The sequence below is a fragment of the Microcaecilia unicolor genome, chromosome 1, assembly GCF_901765095.1.
Source record: "Microcaecilia unicolor chromosome 1, aMicUni1.1, whole genome shotgun sequence".
In the NCBI taxonomy this organism is placed as follows: domain Eukaryota; kingdom Metazoa; phylum Chordata; class Amphibia; order Gymnophiona; family Siphonopidae; genus Microcaecilia; species Microcaecilia unicolor.
In genome coordinates this window covers 442,383,191-442,403,294 of record NC_044031.1, presented here as the reverse complement: position 1 = coordinate 442,403,294, position 20,104 = coordinate 442,383,191, and the positions used below count along the sequence as shown (strand labels likewise).

Genomic DNA, 20,104 nt, shown 5'->3' with positions numbered 1-20,104 from the left:
TTGATATAGTGCCTTTCAAATTAAAATCAAAGCAGTTTACAATAAAAACAAAATGATGGAAATAAGAAAAGAACTATAAACGTATTAAAGCAGAGAAGAGAAGATCCAAGATGGCCGCTGTGTGAAACGGACGTAAACTGAGTCTCTGTGCTGAACCACTATAGAGAGAGAGGTCGAGCCGCTGCTGTTACCTCCCAGTGACAGAACCTACCAGTTCGTCCCGTCTCTATTCTTTCATATATGCACCGGAGGAAAGGAGGAACAGGGATGATATGATACAGACGTTCAAATACTTGAAAGGTATTAATCCGCAAAAAAATCTTTTCCGGAGATGGGAAGGCGGTAGAACGATGAGGACATGAAATGAGATTGAAGGGGGGCAGACTCAAAAAAGATGTCAGGAAGTATTTTTTCACGGAGAGGGTAGTGGATGCTTGGAATGCCCTCCCGCGGGAGGTGGTGGAGATCAAAACGGTAACGGAATTCAAACATGCGTGGGATATGCAAAAAGGAATCCTGTGCAGCAGGAATGGATCCTCAGACGCTTAGCTGAAATTGGGTGGCGGAGCAGGTGGGGGAAGAGGGGTTGGTGGTTGGGAGAATAGGATAGGGGAGGGCAGACTTATACGGTCTGTACAGAGCCGGTGATGGGAGGACGGGATGGTGGTTGGGAGGCGGGAAATACTGCTGGGCAGACTTATATGGTCTGTTGCCCTGAAAAAGACAGGTACAAATTCAAGATATGAGTTTATCTTGGGCAGACTAGATGGACCATGCAGGTCTTTTTTCTGCCGTCATCTATTATGTTACTATGGACTCCGGATTTACAATTGTCGGTGAGCGGTCCGCTAGTTACATCCGGTGCAAAAGGAGACACAGAGCGGAACCAAGGGCTGGAAGTTTCTTTAAGCCCCGACATCAGAGTTGCTCCTCTACAGCCGCGAGGAAGCAGCTCCCCTATAGCGGCGTCTTCTAACCTGAACAATATAGGAACACGAAGACGGGAGGTACAACAAGACCAGCAAGGAGAGTTGAGGAATATACAAACACCTCTGAAACCTGCGGAAGCGGCATTGTTAGCAGAATGTCAGCTACTGAGTCGAGAAGTAGAAAACTCAGCAATCTGAGGTACTGACCACTCATCCTGCTTTTTTCCTTAATAAACCTGAGGGAAGTGACTTAAGTCTCTGGACTTGATTGCTGACTTCGCTAAAGTATTGCCTCCAGGTTAAAAATTGTCGGAGGAAATAGTAGTTTTAAAGGGAATGTGAAAGAAACTGAAAGTGAATTGAAACTTTGAACCAGCAGGTTCAAAAACAAGAGAAAGATGTTCAACATACCACTCAAGTACAAAATAATATGCTTAAATATTTGGTATATCTCAGAAGAAAGACTGACATTTTTGAAAATTACTCTAGAAGTAATAATTTACGCTTTATTAATTTTCCTCTACAGAAGCAGTCTCTCATCGGGAGATGTTAAAAATCTACCTTAAAGAAGTTTTGTCAATTAGGGAAGATAATATCCCCCCATTCTCACAAGTTTACTATCTCCCCATTAAAAGTGAAGAAAAACAGACAATCAGCCATTTAGACGTTTTAGCTTTGCTGGAAACATCGGATTTGGAACATTTAACATCTACAACTTGGTGGCTACTGTTGCCTTAACTCCAGATAAAAATTTGAATTTGAGATTATTTTTTCAAAATAAAGAAAAGTTGTTTAAAGGCTTTAAAGTCCGAATTTACCCGGATGTTTCAAGGAACACTCAAAAAAGATGCCAGCAATTTCTTCAGTTGAAACTACAAACACTTCAAATAGGGGCAACCTTTTTCCTTAAATATCCTTGCAAATGTTTGATCAGATACCAAGTTACAACCTTCCCAACTTGTAACTTTCATTTTAGCCAGACAAAAAAGTGGAAGTAGTATCATCTAGTAATTACTCTTAATAGTAATTTAAGTCTGTTATACATCCAGATTCTTTGCATAAGCTAAAAAAAAGTTGTTTTTTTTAATCTCCATTGTTTTAGGCACCTTGAATCTACATTGTGGACTTATGTAAAGTTAATAGATATAATTTTCCTCTTGTATTTTGTTAATATTACTGATTATCATTAATTTTACTTTTCTGCACAAGTAGTTTTACTTGTTAGATAATTTAAAGAAATAAAAATTAAAGAAAAAAAAAACAGAGAAAAGCCAAGTTGGCTTGCCTAGTATAATAAGTGCTATCACAATGGATGCTGTACTTCCTCCAACTTGCCTGTCCCCCCCCCCCCCCCCCCCCCAACCATGGAGATGTCTTTACATGATGATCATCTAGCTGCTTATTTTGATTTCAGAGTTAACAGTTTGCATCAGTTTTTCCCTCATAATGGGCCCAGATATCCCCACCTCTTGAACCTTCTCATTCTTCTGCCTCCTCAACATGGTCTACTTTCGTCCTTCTTTCAAGGATAATTACACCTGTAAGAAAAAGAGTTTTGCATTCTCAATTCTATTCCGCCAGAATGGCATAGCATCAATGCCTATGAACTATTTCTCTTAGTGCTTACAGTCAATAATAGATTATCATCTACTTCTATCCCCTAAGCTTGGAATCAAGCCTGGATCTGCCTCTTACTCAATGTCTGGTCTAGATTCCTCCTTTCCAGTAATTCTCAACTGGTTTTCAACCTGACTTTCTTGTCTAAAATCACAGAGAAGCTGGTTTGAGTCCCAGCTACTTCTTCATATTGGTCAGTGACAAATTCTCCACCCACACCAATTAGGCTTCCACCCTGGTCATAGTATTGAAATAATAGTTCTCATGGCTTTGTTGAGTGAACTTTATAGTGTTCAAGACAGTGAGAGAATTGCCCTGTTGTCTCCCCTGAATCTAACCATGGCATTTAACCTTTTGGCAAAGAACATAGCTAAGATTACTCAGAACGAAGGCTTGAGAAGAAGTGGGAAAAGTCCAAATTTATTATATTGCTCAATGGATATAATGAGTCCAAATTAATAGTATAACTCAAAGAGACTCAACCTTGTGGATCATGATCTCCTTTTCTCTTATCTCGCAGGTATAGGACTTACTGGTGCAGTTCTACAATGGTTTGTTTCATTATTCAGAGGATGCTTATTTTTTTCTTTATAATTTAACAATGTTTACAGTGTTCCTTCTAGATTGCGGGGATCTTCTGCAGTTTGGTTCTTGCACTGTTGCTATTCAATGTATTCCTCAGTCACCTGGCTACCTTGATCCATGATGTCTGTATTGGTGCACACTTCTATGCAAGTGACATCCTTCTGGTGGTACACATTGATGCTGACAACCCGGACCTTACCCTGCTATAGCTCTGCCTTATTTCCACAGGTGTTTTGTTTCCCTACTAATCACCTTGTCCTGAATCCAGTTAAAACTGTTAAAATGTGGGCTACTGGCCATTTCATTTGACCTTCCCTTGCCTGTTTCCCCTCCAGCAATCCAATCACAGCAGTTGATTTTTTTTAAGTATCTTGGTATCTGGTTAAATTACCAGCTTTATTTTGATAGTTGGGTCTCAGCTACAGTACATTATTTTATTTTTTAACCCTGTGTAAATTTGGATTATGTCAGTGCTATCTGGAGAGGCCCCCTCAGCTTAATGTACTCCATGCACTGTTGATGTCCCCCCTTCGTTATTGTAATTTTCTTTACTTTGGCCTTCCTCTCATCCAGCTCAAGCTCTTACAGTCCATTCAAAACACGGCCGTATGTATTTTATACTGTGTACATCGCTCAGATCATGTAGCCCTGCTACTGTACCATGAGCGCTGACTCCAAGTAAAAAAAAAATCTGTGCAAAGTTCTGCATTGTGCAGTCATGCAGAAATCCGCCAGGAGTAATTTATGTGAGTTTAATTCAAAATTCTCATTCTCTCACCTAGGGCACTCAGGTTACCTTAGTTCCATGGTTGCCCCATTTGCTTTGATTCTCCCAGAACTTTGTTTAAACAATCCCCCCGATCTACTGTGCTCATCTGGAAAATACTCATTCCTGTGCTTGCTTCTATATAGGTCAATTGCTCGCTCCCAGTCTCCAATTGAAGACGTCTTACGTTAAGTTTAGAGCAGCCATAAGGACTTTTCTTTTTCTTTTAGACTATGGGAGACCATGATCCTAGGGTAGTCCGTTGGTCTGGGATGATGTGCCTGTTTCTTTTCTTCTTTGACCATTCCTGAGTTCTCTCTCTCTCTGAGAGTTCCCAGAGTATTTGTCTCCTGTTTTTCTTGTCTCCTGTTTCTCTTTCCTGTCCTATTGATTACTAGTATTCCTTTTTGATGTGCTTGTTCACTAGAGGCGATTTAGATTTATTAGTTTAGTACCCGCCGTTATCCAGGGCGAGGTACAGTATACCACATTAAAAAAACCCACTTTGATGTGCTTGTTCACTAAAGATATAGTAATTTGAGTATTGAAGAGTTGTCACGGTCCCACAACCCCCCAAGTCTTCACTTGCTCATCTTTACCAAACCCTCCAGTTCCTGCTTGTCCCAGAGCCCTCATGCACTCCAAGACATCCCCACACATCTCCTTTTACTGAGGCTGAACAAGGCATATACTGTTTTTACCTAGAGTTTGCCTAATTTGCCTTGCTGTTTCCAGGGTCTCACTTTGTGCCAAAGTACCCACAGCCCTCAGCTGTACCAACAGCAGGAGGTGGCTTGCCGCTTCGGCACAGAGCCGGACTCTGGAGGTGAAGATGGTGATCAGACATTCAGAGGAAAGCTGGGGCTGCAGCTGTACATGGGAACTGAAGAAAGCTGAATGGCGTTTTCAGAAGTACACAACCATGCAACTTAAAAAGGGATGTTGATTGTAGCTTACATAATGAGGGCAGAGCGAAAGTTTTAAGGATAGACATTTATATAACAGATTATTAGCACATCTTTTTTGAAAAGTCTTGGTTGTAAGAGGATGTTCTTAATGTATTAGGCTGTATACAGGGACATTTAATATTGATTTGGAAGATGATAGAACCTTGCCTAGTGACCCCAGTTAATATAATAATAATAAAAATCCTGAAAACAAAATTACCTTGATAATGTCAATATACTGGAGAAAATTAACTGAGACTTAGAGGGGAAGTTATCAAAGTGGGCTTACCATTAACACGGGTTATTTTACCATAAATCATGCTATTTTAGCACAGGGTCTCATTGCTTAAAATTGGGAACCTGTGCTAAAATAGCATGACTTGTGGTAAAATAACCCATCTTAATGGTAGCCCATGTTGATAACTTCTCCCTTAATAGTGCAAAACAGTACACCAGCTAAGAAAAAGGTATACGAAAAGTCATATAAAGGAAAATTGGATTTTAACCCATTTTCTTTATATTGGGGTAAAAAAGGCTTTACTTCATTCATGCTACTCACTTTGAGAGAGCAGTTTCAAATAAGCTCAGTATTGGGTTTAAAAAGAGATTTTTATTTCTGGTCTCTAGTGATAGATCACCAAGGGCTTCTTTTACAAAGCCACACTAGCGATTCCTGCCTAGCAAATGAGAGAGAGCCCGTTCAGTTCCCATGGGCTTCTTTTCATTTGCCGCACGGGAATTGCCTGCATTGCTTTGTTAAAGAATCCCTAAATCAAACATTTGAATTACTTGTGCAGGGCTGTTATCTTTAAGCTTCTAAGATTATTGGTCCAAGTCACTTTTCAAGAATTGGATGGATGATTTGCTAAAAGGTGCCTCGAGTTCCCTCCTTTTACTTCATGAGTTAAAATACATTTCAGAATAACACGGGTTTAGAGTGTTCTATACTAACCATTGGTGGTGTTTGTCGAGGATGTCATTCCTTTCAGAAGGCAGTGTTAATTTATAACCTATGTTAACCAGTGCCAGTGTATTAGTGAATAGGCTTTTGTCATTACCCTTTCATTTGCCTTTTGTTGATTTCAGTTTTAGATTTTCATGTACAAATGCCCACAGGGATAGAAACATATTTAGAAAGGTTTTGGCTCGCACTCAAGATTTTAAGAGGCAGGAGACTGTTTTTCTTCTAAGTTTTTATATATTTATTTAAAATGCGATTTCTATTGAGTTCTTATAGTTCATAAGAGCAGAAGCCACTCAATAAAACTTTAGGGTCCTGTTTACTAAGCCGCACTATGGGCACGCTAACATTTTTAGTGTGCGCTAAAAATTAGTGCATGCTAACGCTAGGGACACGCATAAGAATATATAGGTGTCTCTAGTGTTTAGCGTGCGCTGAAAGCTCTAGCGCACCTTAGTAAACAGGATTTATTTATATAATTTGATATACCGATCCTCTAGATATAAACCAAATAGTTATGGCTATCCATAACACTTAAAGAATCTGTTGTCATGTTTGAATAGTTTGCTTTTGGTAATCTCTGGCAGACAGGTTGAAAAACGCAGTTTGGGAATGGAATGCATACATTTTTCAGTCGTGGCAAAAATTGAAACATTTAATGCAAAATTTACTTAAGGATGCAGCTGAGCCATAGGTAAATCTTTTGAAAAAGAAGTGCAGACATTTTTTTTTTGCTTAATGTTTTTTTTTGCTTAATGAGTGAGACCCTAAGAGCTGACTGTTGATTACCACCTCAAACTAGAGAATAGCAATTACACTGCTTATCACTGCCAAAAGAGGTTCCAAAGAGGTAAGCACTTTGATATGTCTCTTAAGTGACTCTTTTGATGCAGGTTTTAAGCACATTAACAAAGCAATGTGGGAAAGCTTGTAATATCAGTTTTATGTTCTGCATATATTTTGGACTAGATTCTATAAATGGCACTGAAAACTTTTAAGTGCTGAGTGCTATTCTAGGGGAAAGGGGAGTGGGACTTGATATACTGCCTTTCTGTGGTTACAATGAAAGCGGTTTACATATTATACATATTACTTACTTTTGTACCTGGGGCAATGGAAGGTTAAGTGACTTGCCCAGAATCACAAAGGAGCTGCAGTATGAATCGAACCCAATTCCCCAGGATCAGAGTCCGCTGCACTCTATAAAGGATCCACATCCTTTATAGAATAGTACTTGGCGCATAAACAACACTTACATTTAGATGCTAGCAGTTACACTGCTTGAAAGCCAGTGTAAATGCCAGTACCTAAGGCGCTGATCAAGTCTATTCTGTAACAATGAGCGTAAATTCTGGGAACGCCCCCCAGAAATGTCCCTGTCCATAGCTCCTTGAAATTGCATGCTATATAGGAGTTCTGCGCACAGTGTTATATGATGTGCGCATAACTCCCAATTAAGGCCAATTAGCATCAATAATTGTTAGCCAGCTGTTGATGCTGGTTGCTCATTAATTAAGTTGTACACACAAATTGACAATGTATGCTGATTTGCACGTGCAGCTTTAGTCTCCATGTATAGAAGCCGGGGATTTGTGGCTAAGTGAAATTCCCCAGAGCTGCTAGGCCAGTATCTGAATGCTGACACTCTTTTCCCTTGATTTAATTTAGTATGTAAACCATTTGTGCATTTATACATTTAGACAGTATATCGTGTGACTTTTAAACAATAAACAAGCAGTAAATTCACTTACTGCTTAAAAAAAAATAATAACAGAAAATCTCATCTTTACACCAAGGTCCCAAAACTGCTCCCTCTTTCTCTGAACTTTCACTGCCCATTATTAGTGGCCTGCATTTGGAGCTGTGAGTTTGTGAACATTCCTAGGCCCTGCTCTGTCCATTGTGGTACTGGGGTCTGGTCACATTGATGCTGACTGCTAGCACTGCTGCTGCTGCCTTCATGCTTTCAATAAGTAGAGAGAAGGAGCTGGTGAGGGGTGGAAGGTGTGTGGAGATCTGGGAGCCTGGAAAATTTTAATTGTTATAATAGGTCCGTACTGGATATAAGTTTGAGAAGTAAAGTTGCGAACATCAAAGTCAGGGAGTTTAAAATATGTTTAGAATGTCTGCTCAGCTCTTGTGCTTTTCTTGCAGGTTTAAAGACAACCGAAAAGATGACATTTGGCTTGTAGATGTAAGTATAAAGTTGTCCAGTATTGTATAAAAAAATTCCATTGTTTATCCATAGTTTCTTTTTAGTAAGCTGTGTTGAGTGCTAGTGCACACTTACCTTAGCTTAAAATGGCTTATCGTAGTATGCACTCAGGTGTTCTAGGGTAAGTTCCAAATTGGCACGCACTACTCTACTTCAGATTTTGGTATCATCTGCAAAGAGGCAAACCTTACCAGATAGCCCTTCAGCAATTTCGCTTACAAAAATGTTAAAAAAGCAGCCCGAGAACCAAACCTTGTGGCACACCACTAGTAAGATCCTTTTCTTCATTATGAGCTCCATTTACCACTACCGATTTTTGCCTTCCACGCAACCAGTTCCTAGTCACTTTAGGGCCCATACCGAGGGCACTCAGTTTATTTATTAGTCGTCTCTTCAGAACTGTGTCAAAGCCTTTGCTTAAATCTAAATACACCACATCTAGTGATCTCCCTCTGTTCAACTTTGGTCACCCAAAGAAATTAATCAGATTTGTCTGACAAGACCTACTTCTAGTGAAACCGTATTGCCTCGGGTTCTATAATCCATTGGATTCCAAAAACTTTACTATTCTTTTAAAAGTGTTTCCATTAATTTACTTGCCACAGACGTCAGACTTGCCAGCCTGTAGTTCCCAACCTCTTCCTTGCTTCCGCTTTTCTGGAGGGGGACCACATCTGCTCTTCTACAGGCCTCCGGGACCACTCCTGCCTCTAGAGAAGCATTTAAGAGGTCATCCAGTGGAGCCGCTAGAATTTCCCTAAGTTCCTTTAGTACCCTCTGATGTGTGCCATCCAGCCCCATTGCTTTGTCCACCTTTAGTTTAGCCAGCTGCTGACAAACACATTCCTCTGAAAATCGTTTAGGGACTACAGTTCTATTTTTGTTTGTCTTCTGCGGTCCCATTCCCAGCCTTACTTCCACCAGGTCTCTAAGATACCTGTTTATACCTACCTCTGCATTTAATGCTTTATACTCTTAACTCTCCTATCTTATTTTTTTAGGCTTCTAGGATTAAAAAATGTTTTCTTTCCTTGCATTTACAAACTGCTAAGAAGTTGACAGGGATAATTTGCAACCTTTATTTTGTTCTTCCCTTAAACACTGCTGACTTTCTTTCACCTTTGTTGAAACCTGTCTTTTGGGATTCCTTAGATGTCCAATAGTTAGAGCCGTACTGAATGGTATATTTTACTATTCAGCTGAATACAAATAATGGGCATTGATCTCAGATTTCACATTCTTTTATTATTTATGTTAAAGCTCAAGTGTTTATCTCAGTATTCAAATTTAAATCACTATTCATCTGAATACGAATAACGTGTTTGGAACACCATTTGGAGCTGAATCAAGTTGAATACAATGAATATTCGGTACAGCCCTGTTAGGAGTATCCTTCAAGGATACCTCACTCTGAACCATGTGCTTCTGAGTGACTGTCTGCTTCCCCCCCCCCCCCCCATTCTAATTTAAAAGCTGTCTGTCTCCTTTTTAAATGTTAGTGCTAGCAGCTTGATTCTATCCCAGTTAAAGTGAAGTCCACCCTTTCAGATTAGGCTCCTCCTTCCCCAGAATGCTGCCCAGTTCCTAACAAAGCTAAATCTCTTCTCACTGCACCATTGTCTGATCCATGCATTGAGATTTTGGGTCCTGCATGTGGAACGAGGAGCACTTTTGAAAATCCTACACTAGAGGTTCTGGATTGTAAATTTGTACCTAAGAGCCTAAATTTGGCTTCCAGAACCTCTGTTCCACATTTTCCTATGTACCAAGAGAGCAGGCTCCTCCCAAGCACTGTCTAAAATCTTATCTAGGTGACGCGTGAGGTCTGCCTCCTTCATATCAGTCGGGCAAGTAACCAAGAGATCCACATGTCCATCAGCCACTCGGCTAGCTACTTGCCTGATGATTGAATCTCCAACTAATAATCACCTGGAGACATCATCGGTGTGAGAGGATATTTCATCTCCGGGGGGGGGGGGGGGCAGGTCCTGACTACAGGATCACTTCTGCCTCTCCAAGGTGTTGATCTCCCTTCAACTGACCTTTCTCCTCCATGGTAGCACTGAGGTTGCTAGACTAGAGGTGGGACTTCCTATTATGTCCCTGTAGGCCTCCTCTAAACACTCTTCTATCTGTCTCAGCTCCTCCGCTACTCTATCCTCCTGGGATCGGATTCATTCTCTTAGTGCTGGGAGCTCTCTGCACCGAGAACAAACATACAGCCTGTCATCAACTGGACTGCTGTCTACATCTTGTTATTGATGATTTATTTAAGTTGCTAATGGAGTAGTAATTTGTAGACTGAAGTCCCCTACAATTGTTCCTTACACTCTAGGTTTGTTTTTTTTTTTAATTATTTTTATTTTTATTTTTTTGTTAGTTTTAGTTTCCCCTTTATAGACCTAAGTAGACTATTTCTAAGAGTTAGTTACTGGCTGATAGAGATGCCCTAATTAACTGTCTAGCCTTCTAATTGGTTCAAGGGACTATAGATCGGAGATCAGACCAGGAATGGGTGGGAGCTTGGTTGTGGAATATCGCTGAAGCAGCGGAAGTTCAGAAGTGATGGCGTGATCTGATGGTTACTGCAGTGGGTTGAGATCCTTTGGAACCAGTTTCAATTCCCTCTTGACCTTCATGTGATCCTAGGCAAGTCACTTAACCCTCCATTGCCCCAGATACAACAATAGCACAATGTACTACTTAGATTTTGAGCCCACCAGGGACAGATCCAGTACCTGTAAACTGTTTAGGTGTAAGCTGTATATAAATACTGAAATGAGTGAAATGAAAATGCTTGTTTTTATGGAAGAAGACCTAAGTTACTGTAAGATTGGTCCAAAGATTTTTTTTTTTTGGGTGGGGGGTACAAAGACAAAAGTTGGCTAGCTCCAGGCACCACAGCCTCTTGAGCTAGTCCTGACTACAGTCAAGAAAGAGACGTCACATTGAGCCTGCAAATAGGTGGGATAATGTGGGATACAAATGCAGTAAATAAATAAATAAATGGGCCATCTTTTCTGCATCCCCAGCACAGAAGTGCTGTGCACTGGCTTTGCCACTGCAAACAGTGACAAGAATTCTTGTTGCTTATCATGAGGAGATACAAGTCTCACATTGTAAAGCATTGGAAGTTGTTCAGAGTGCAGTGGTTAGATTGTTGATGTGTCTAGGTTGATCATATTGGGCTGGTTTTGAAGCAGCTACACTGGTTGCCAATGGAATTTTACATTCGTTATACAATCATTATTCTTGTTTATCAAGAAGTATATGCCAAAACTCCTTGGTATTTGTCTCGGGCATTGTCTCTGTATCAGCCTCACTGTTGTTTGCAATCTGAGACTGATATGCAGCTGTCTATTGATAAGATGGCACAAACTCAGTATGCTGAGACTCGGGCCACTGCTATTTTGGTGGTGGGTCCAGTGTTGTGGAATAAGCTGCCTGGACCTTTGTGCCTTAGTGATAGGATGCAACAGTTTAAAATAATTGTGAAAACACATACTTTTATGCATGTCTTTTTGATTGGATGAGTATGTACAGTGGCATTAATTTAATGCTTTGGGTGGGATGATTTTGTGCAGCGGGATTTAGTTGTAGTTTATTATGCAATACTCTGTATGTTACGTTTATAAACATTCATAATAAAATTAACACCTAGGTTTTAGGTGGGCTATAAGTATATAGATAGAGGTCTTAGAACTATTTTTGCTATTGTAGAAAATTTATGTTGCATGATTTTTGTCTGTTTTAAATTATAATGTGTGTGTTTTTTAATTTCTTCCAGTTTTACGCACCCTGGTGTGGTCATTGCAAAAAACTGGAACCAGTATGGCAAGAGGTTGGCATAGAGATGAAAAACAGCGGATCCCTAATAAAAGTTGGAAAGATGGATGCCACTGTTCATTCTAGTAAGTTTGTTTACTTTGTTTTATTTACTTGACTTAACAAATAAAAAGCATACTGCAGTTAATAAATCTACAGTCCTATTACTGATCATGCAGTGTCCTATCAGAGACCCTAAATCACCTCATATCATCTCCACCTGATCTATACCCATACTACTACTACTCCTCAATTCGTATTCATTTCTGACTTAATAATTCCAACCGTAAACAACTTGTGCCTAAAACAGGAGGCCCAGGAACACCTTGCCAGATTTTTTTTACTTTCTTCCTCAACCCCAGGTGTTGCTAATCTAAATGTTTTGAAGGAAGATTACTTGGAGTGTAAAACCTTTTGATCAAATCTATACAGGCTGTGCATTTTCTTTTTGGGCTCTCTTGCTTATGCTGCCTTTTATAGTTTCTAGAAATTAGAGCATATCTCCTGACTTTTAACTTTGTATTCTAAAAATGGGGTGTCAACATTTTAGGCTGTTGTATATTTTTCTAGATAAGCATTGTTTTCTTAATATAATCCAGATAAAAATTTGCATGTTACTAAAGTTTGTTTTTCTTATCAAAAGGATTGCGCTTTTAAGTAGAGGGCGAGGATCCTCTGAAGCAGTTGAACATTTTTGGCTCTTGTGGTTTAAATATTTCAAAGATGTTATCAACTGTGGTCATAGGCACCAACATTTCAAAATGATTGGGGGTTTCCAAATACAATACAGATTACCCCTCCATGGATGTAGTGAAGGGACTTGCTCAGCACCCACCAACACCCACAAAGTTGGATCCTGTGGCTGTGGTTAGTCCAGTAAACTGTGGTGCTATTCTATATTGGCAGACACAGCTACATATAGTGTGTATATTACTAGGCAGCCTGACATTTGCTTTGTGGTTTTGTACATTGTTTTGCATTTACTGTCTTTAGAGGTTTCAGCTCTTGTTTGCACCATGTTCTCTTGTGGGAGAGGTTGACACCTAGGTTTCTTAAATTGATATAGCTAGTGGATTGAGAAGTGGATACACATTCTATAAATTACTTTCCACTAATAAATTGGATTAAAATACTCAGTTGACTAATCTGCTTATTAATTGTAAGTGCTTTGGTTATTTTATATTTGATCTATGTTAGTGTGTCTGTTCAGAATGCTTTTTTCAGGGGGGTACTGTAAGCAAGGCTTAGTTTCAGTTGGGTGAGGCATTTTGAAGAATTGTTTCTCTATTTGTTTAATTTTTTAAAAATTTGTTTATAAAACACTAGTAAAAAAGGCCCGTTTCTGACACAAATGAAACGGGCGCTAGCAAGGTTTTCCTCTGAGTGTGTATGTTTGGGAGAGTGTATGTGAGAGTGAGTGTTTGAGAGTCAGAGTGAAAGTGGCCATCTGTCCCCTGCCCCCTCCATTCATCCTTTTCCAGCAATTCCCCTCTGTCCCTGAGCCCTGCTCTCCCAATCCATGCCCATCCATGCTCCTCTGTCACCTGGCCCCTCCATTTTTCCCTATCCAGCATTTCCCCTCTCTGCTTGAGGCCTGCTCTGCAATCCATATCCATCCATGCCCATCTGTCCCCTCCATTCATCCCTATCCAGCAATTCCCCTCTCCCTGAGTCCTGCCCTTCCAATCCATGCCCATCCATGCTCCTCTGTCACCTGGCCCCTCCATTTTTCCCTATCCAGCAATTTCCCTCTCTCCCTGAGTCCTGCCCTCCCAATCCATGCCCATCCATGCTCCTCTGTCCCCTGCCCCCTCCCTTCATCCATTTCCAGTAATTCCCCTCTCTCCCTGTGCCCTGCCCTCCCAATCCATACCCATCCATGCTCCTCTGTCCCCTGCCGCCTCCATTCATCCTTTTCCAGTAATTCCCCTCTCTCCCTGTGCCCTGCCCTCCCAATCCATACCCATCCATGCTCCTCTGTCCCCTGCCGCCTCCATTCATCCTTTTCCAGCAAATCCCCTCTCGCCCTTCCATGCCCCCCCCCCCCCCCCGTCGCATCCATGCTACTCTCTCTCCCATGTCCCAGCCTGGCCCGCCCTCTTCTCCCCCCCCCCCCCCCCCCCCCCCGCCTCGCATCCATGCATCGTTTTTTTTTTTTTTTTTCTTCTTTTTCAATTTACCTCCGTGGTTCCGGCAACGAAGCGTCAGGGAAGGAGGCGGCGCTCCCGACGTCTAGCTTTCCCTTCGCTGTGTTCCTCCTTCTTTTAAGGCGGAACACAGCGAAGGGAAGGCTAGACGTCGGGAGCGCCGCCTCCTTCCCTGACGTTTCGCTTCCGGATTTGTTTGTTTTGTCGCGAGGGCGGGGCAGAGACGGCTGGCTGGCTTGAAGGCTTCACACCACGAATCCACGAACCCTTCAGCCTCAGCCTGGGAGTGACGTCAGATGGCTTCAAGGCTTCAAGGCTTCAGGCTTCAGGGCTTCAGACTTCCTGCTTCAAGCTTCCGGCTTCACAGAACGTTGTCTTCAGAACGTTCACGGTGCGTTTTATTATATTAGATTACATGGTGAGGAAGCATCCTCCCAAGTTTTATTAAGTACTTGATTGACCGTCCTTAAGTAGCCTTCCAGAGCTTGCCTTCTGATAGTTCTGAGGTTTATATAGACATATTCAGTAGGATCTCTGAACCTGCCTTTCTTCATTTTATAAGCTCTTTTTAGAGCTGTTTAGGTTCAGGTCAGTAGTTTAAATACTTAAAGCAGAGTTCTTCCATCCCATTCTGAGTGGAACTGACATTTGAAATTATGTATCTTTATCTTTCAAATGCTAAATGGCACAGCTCCAGACTATATGGTACCATTAATAAACTTACCTCAAAGAAACACTAAATATCAGGCAAGAAATTATCTCACGCTACACCTCCCAAATTGCAAAAAAGTGATCTACAAAACTGTCCACTCTGCAGACTTCACTTACCTAGGAACCAAATATTGGAACTCCTTACTACCCAAAATCAGAAATATACAGGAATATATTAGATTCTGCAAAATCCTCAAATCCATTTCTGATCAAACAAACCCTCACAAAGAGCAACCATATCTCAAAAAATTAATTATTACCTGAATTGGTTATTGCTTTATTTACCATTAACTTTCTCTTTGCTTCATGTACAGTTTCTTATTCATAATAGATTTTCTAAATGTTAAACATACATAGCTATCCCAGTATGTTTATGATACTGTATTGTAAAATTGGATTCTTACAACAAATTACTTTCTTATGCATTTATTCATTGTTATGTATCCTATACTGTTTTTTGTAAGCCACATTAAACTCAAATTTGTTTGGGATAATGTGGGATATAAATGTCATAAATAAATTTGATAAAAGCATCACTTTTGTATATACATGGCATAGGCCTAGGAGAGTCACCTTTACAGTACAGCAGAAATAGTTTTCTCCGCTAGTATTTTCCCTTGCACAGACTCTTCCTCTGGTTTTCCTGAATCCATGTTGTGAATATATTTGTACATTTTTGCAAATAGAGAATTAGTATGGGGCTCATTCCTCTCCAGATTACAGGTTTCAGCCAGTGCTGTTTTCTGCATTTTAAAAGCCCTCTGAACCTCAGACATAGGGAGAAAAAAAAATGGGAAAAACTTATCATGTATATTTTAACTATGAGTTTTCCATATAAGTCACTGTCCACATGTATCTACGTTTGCATCCTGTAACTTACAATGTGAAACTGGGGGGGGGGGGGGGGGGGGGTGGAACTGGTGGAGATAAGTAAGGTGGACCAGGGGAAAGACCAACAGGAGGGCCTGGATTTGAGAATAGAGTGATTTCTCTCTGGCCCAAGGTTTATTCCTCCCTTCCTTTGCAGGCTGCCTAGAAGGTAAGGTCTAGAACAGCCCCATACCTCTGTTGCATTGGCATCTAAAAAGGAATAGTAACATAGTAGATGACGGCAGAAAAAGACCTGCATGGTCCATCCAGTCTGCCCAAGACAAACTCATGTGTGTATACCTTACCTTGAATTTGTACCTGTCCTTTTCAGGGCACAGGCCATATAAGTCTGCCCAGTAGTATTTCCCGCCTCCCAACCACCAGTCCCGCCTCCCATCACCGGCTCTGGTATAGACCGTATAAGTCTGCCCTCCCCTATCCTCGCCTCCCAACCACCACCCCCTCTTCCCCCCACCTGCTCCGCCACCCAATTTCAGCTAAGCTTCTGAGGATCCATTCCTTCTGCACAGGATTCCTCTATGCATATCCCACGCATGTTTGAACTCCGTTACCGTTTTCATCTCCACCACCTCCCGCGGGAGGGCATTCCAAGCGTCTACCACCCTCTCCGTGAAAAAATACTTCCTGACATCTTTCCTGAGTCTGCCCCCCTTCAATCTCATTTCATGTTCTCTCGTTCTACCGCCTTCCCATCTCCGGAAAAGATTTGTTTGCGGATTAATACCTTTCAAATATTTGAACGTCTGTATCATATCACCCCTGTTCCTCCTTTCCTCCAGGGTGTACATGTTCAGGTCAGCAAGCCTCTCTTCATACGTCTTGGAACGTAAATCCCATACCATCCTCGTAGCTTTTCTTTGCACCGCTTCCATTTTTTTTAACATCCTTCGCAAGATACGGCCTCTAAAACTGAACACAATACTCCAGGTGGGGCCTCACCAACGTCTTATACAGGGGCATTAAAACCTCCTTTCTTCTGCTGGTCACTCCTCTCTCTATACAGCCTAGCAATCTTCTAGCTACGGCCACCGCCTTGTCGCACTGTTTCGTCGCCTTCAGGTCCTCAGATACTATCACCCCAAGATCCCTCTCCCCGTCCGTGCCTATCAGACTCTCCCCGCCTAACACATACGTCTCCCTTGGATTTCTACTCCCTAAGTGCATCACTTTGCATTTCTTCGCATTGAATTTTAATTGCCAAACGTTAGACCATTCTTCTAGCTTCTTCAGATCTTTTTTCATGTTTTCCACTCCCTCCGGGGTGTCCACTATGTTGGAAATCTTGGTGTCATCCGCAAAAAGGCAAACTTTACTTTGTAACCCTTCGGCAATGTCACTCACAAATATATTGAACAGAATCGGCCCCAGCACCGATCCCTGAGGCACTCCACTACTCACCTTTCCCTCCTCCGAGCGAACTCCATTCACCACCACCCTCTGGCGTCTGTCCGTCAACCAGTTCCTAATCCAGTTCACCACTTCGGGTCCTATCTTCAGGCCGTCTAGTTTATTTAAGAGCCTCCTGTGGGGAACCGTGTCAAAAGCCTTGCTGAAATCTAAGTAGATGACGTCCATAGCAGTTCCTTGATTTAATTCTCCTGTCACCCAGTCAAAGAATTCAATGAGATTCGTTTGGCACGATTTCCCTTTGGTTAAACCATGTTGTCTCGGATCTTGCAACTTATTGGCTTCCAGGAAATTCACTGTCCTTTCCTTCAGCATTGCTTCCATTACTTTTCCAATAACCGAAGTGAGGCTTACCGGCTTGTAGTTTCCAGCTTCTTCCCTATCCCCACTTTTGTGAAGAGGGACCACCTCCGCCGTTCTCCAATCCCTCGGAACCTCTCCCGTCTCCAAGGATTTATTAAACAAGTCTTTAAGAGGACCCGCCAGAGCCTCTCTGAGCTCCCTCAGTATTCTGGGGTGAATCCCGTCCGGCCCCATGGCTTTGTCCACCTTTAGCTTTCCTAGTTGTTGATACACACTCTCTTCTGTGAACGGCGCTCTATCCACCTCATTCTCAGGTGTACTTTTGCCAGTCCCTCTCAGTCCTTCCCCAGGGTTTTCTTCAGTGAAAACAGAACAAAAGTATCTATTTAGCAAATTGGCTTTTTCTTCATCATTTTCTACATAGCGTTTTGTTGTATCTTTTAGTCTCACAATTCCCTTCATAGTCTTTCTCCTGTCACTAATATACCTGAAGAAGTTTTTGTCTCCCCTCCTTACATTTCTAGCCATTTGTTCTTCCGCTTGCGCCTTCGCCAGACGTACCTCTCTCTTGGCTTCTTTCAGTTTCATCCGGTATTCCTCCCCATGTTCCTCCTCTTGAGATTTTCTATATTTCTGGAACGCTAACTCTTTAATCTTTATTTTCTCAGCCACTTGCTTTGAGAACCATATCGGTTTCCTTTTTCTCTTGCTTTTATTTACTCTCCTTACATAAAGGTCTGTGGCCCTGTTTATTACTTTTTTTAGCCTGGACCACTGTCCTTCCACTTCTCGTATGTCCTCCCAGCCCATCAGCTCCTTCCTCAGGTATTCTCCCATTTTGTTAAAGTCAGCTCGCTTGAAATCCAGGACTTTGAGTTTAGAGTGTGAGTTTGTTGAGTAAGGGTTACAAAAACAGTCAGAGTGCACAGATATAAAGGCTCCTGGAAACAGCTTAATCACAAAACATGGTTCATGTCAGGACCCCAAAAGATCATTAAAACTAAGTACCTTTAAACATTGTTGGTGATACACAAGTGGTTACAAAATTGTGTGCAGTGATTATAAATTTATAAGTGACAGAAATTTGACAGCTTCTGGTCTGTATGTGTGTAGCTAGTATGAAGCTGGTATGACTTTAGAACTCTGTGGATATAATACTTGACAGATCTGAAAAGTAGCAGCAGAACTGCATTCTAGGCTGTCCCCTAGGCTGGACAAACTCTGGTAGCAGGTTGCCCAAGAAGTTGAATGGTAAGTTCCTACTGCCAGGCAGAAGAGGCAGAACTGATAGGGGACCAGTGTCAGTTTAGACGCGACACAGCAATAGTGGCCTGGGCCTGAATAAGGAACTGGGACTGGAAAGAGGAGTGGCTGCCCAGGAGGAGCATCAGAGCCGTGGGGCAGGAAATGCTGCAGTGGAAGAAAGGGTGGCGATTGGGGTAAGGAGCTCATACTTTTCTTTGGATGCTTAAGGAAAATTACATTCAAATACAAGGAGAGGAGAATAGGAGGCCCCAGACCAGGGCTGGAAAGGAGGAGTGGCCATTGGGATAGTGAAGAACAGTGTCAGCCATGGGCTGGGAAAAGGAGCCATGCCCACAAAAAAAAAAAGATATTATTTCCTCTCTCCCCCATCCTCATACTGAAGAATTTTGTCGTATGTTTTAATTTTGTATTTATTTTTAATGTCCCAGACCTGGAAGTGAATGTTTTTGTTAGATTAGATTCTATAGGGATTGGTTCACTCCTGGCTGTTTTGGAAGCAGACAGGAGGTGATTCTACCACATGGTGGGCGGTGTTAAGCAGTATTTCGTCGGGTTTACTTGGTCCTTTTATTTTCACGACTACGCCTCAAAAAGGTGCCCCAACTGACCAGATGACCACTGGAGGGAATGGGGGATGACCTCCCCATACTCCCCCAGTGGTCACCAACCCCCTTCCATACAAAAAAAATAAAACTAAAAACCTTGTTTGCCAGCCTGTATGCCAGCTTCAAATGCCGTACCCACCTCCATGACAGCAGAATGTGTTGTATCCTCCGACAGCCTTTCTCTGGTTGTGATGTGGCTCTCGGGTGAGTGTGACACCTTTTCTGTTGGTGCCCTGCAGAGTCACATTAGCAATGCATTGTGGTGGGTGTAAGGTACTGGGCTCTACTCCCATGGTGCTTTTCCCCCCTGCAAACTGGGTCAGAGTGTGCCCTGTTTTGTTTCCTGTTGTAGTCCATGAGGTAGTGGCCATTTTTGTAAGCCAGTTTTAGTTCCCTTTCCTGTGTTACCCACGTTAGAGAACGTAGTTCTTACCTTGAATGGTGCTGAAAGAGGGCATTGTACACCATTGTGCCAGCTCTGACCTACTGCTAATCTTAGTACCAGGGGACTCTTTGCCAGTGGGGCACAACCTCTGATCTGCAGTTAACTGTGAGTAAACGTGTTTATTTCAAGAAAGGACTTTTTCAGAGAGATTAGTCTTCAGGTGTGAACTGGTGTGCCAAAGTTATACAGCAGCAATAAGTCCTAGAGGCTGTATGCAGGTCCCTGGAGCAATTTTAGTGGGTGCAGTACATTTGTGGGTAGTGGGTTTGGGGGGGGCGGTTTGAGGGGCTCAGCTCCCAAAGTAAGGGAGCTATGCACGTGGGAGCTTTTCTGAAGTCCACCGCAGTGACCCCTAGGGTGGCTGGTTGGTGTCCTGGCATGTCAGGGGGGCCAGTGCACTAAAAATGCTGGCTCCTCCCACGGCCAAATGCCTTGAATTTGGCCGGGGTTTGAGATGGCCGACATAACTTTCCATTATCGCTGA

General features: G+C 42.1%; 1 protein-coding gene across 1 annotated transcript in view; it reads left to right on the top strand.

Annotated features, from left to right (window-relative positions):
- TMX3 (thioredoxin related transmembrane protein 3) overlaps positions 1-20,104 on the top strand; it is a 214,564-nt gene that overhangs the window by 16,763 nt on the left and 177,697 nt on the right. The window contains exons 3-4 of the mRNA XM_030212643.1: positions 7,960-7,999; positions 11,808-11,931. Coding sequence (XP_030068503.1) covers positions 7,960-7,999; positions 11,808-11,931 — 164 coding nt within the window. The remainder of the gene's footprint in view (positions 1-7,959; positions 8,000-11,807; positions 11,932-20,104) is intronic.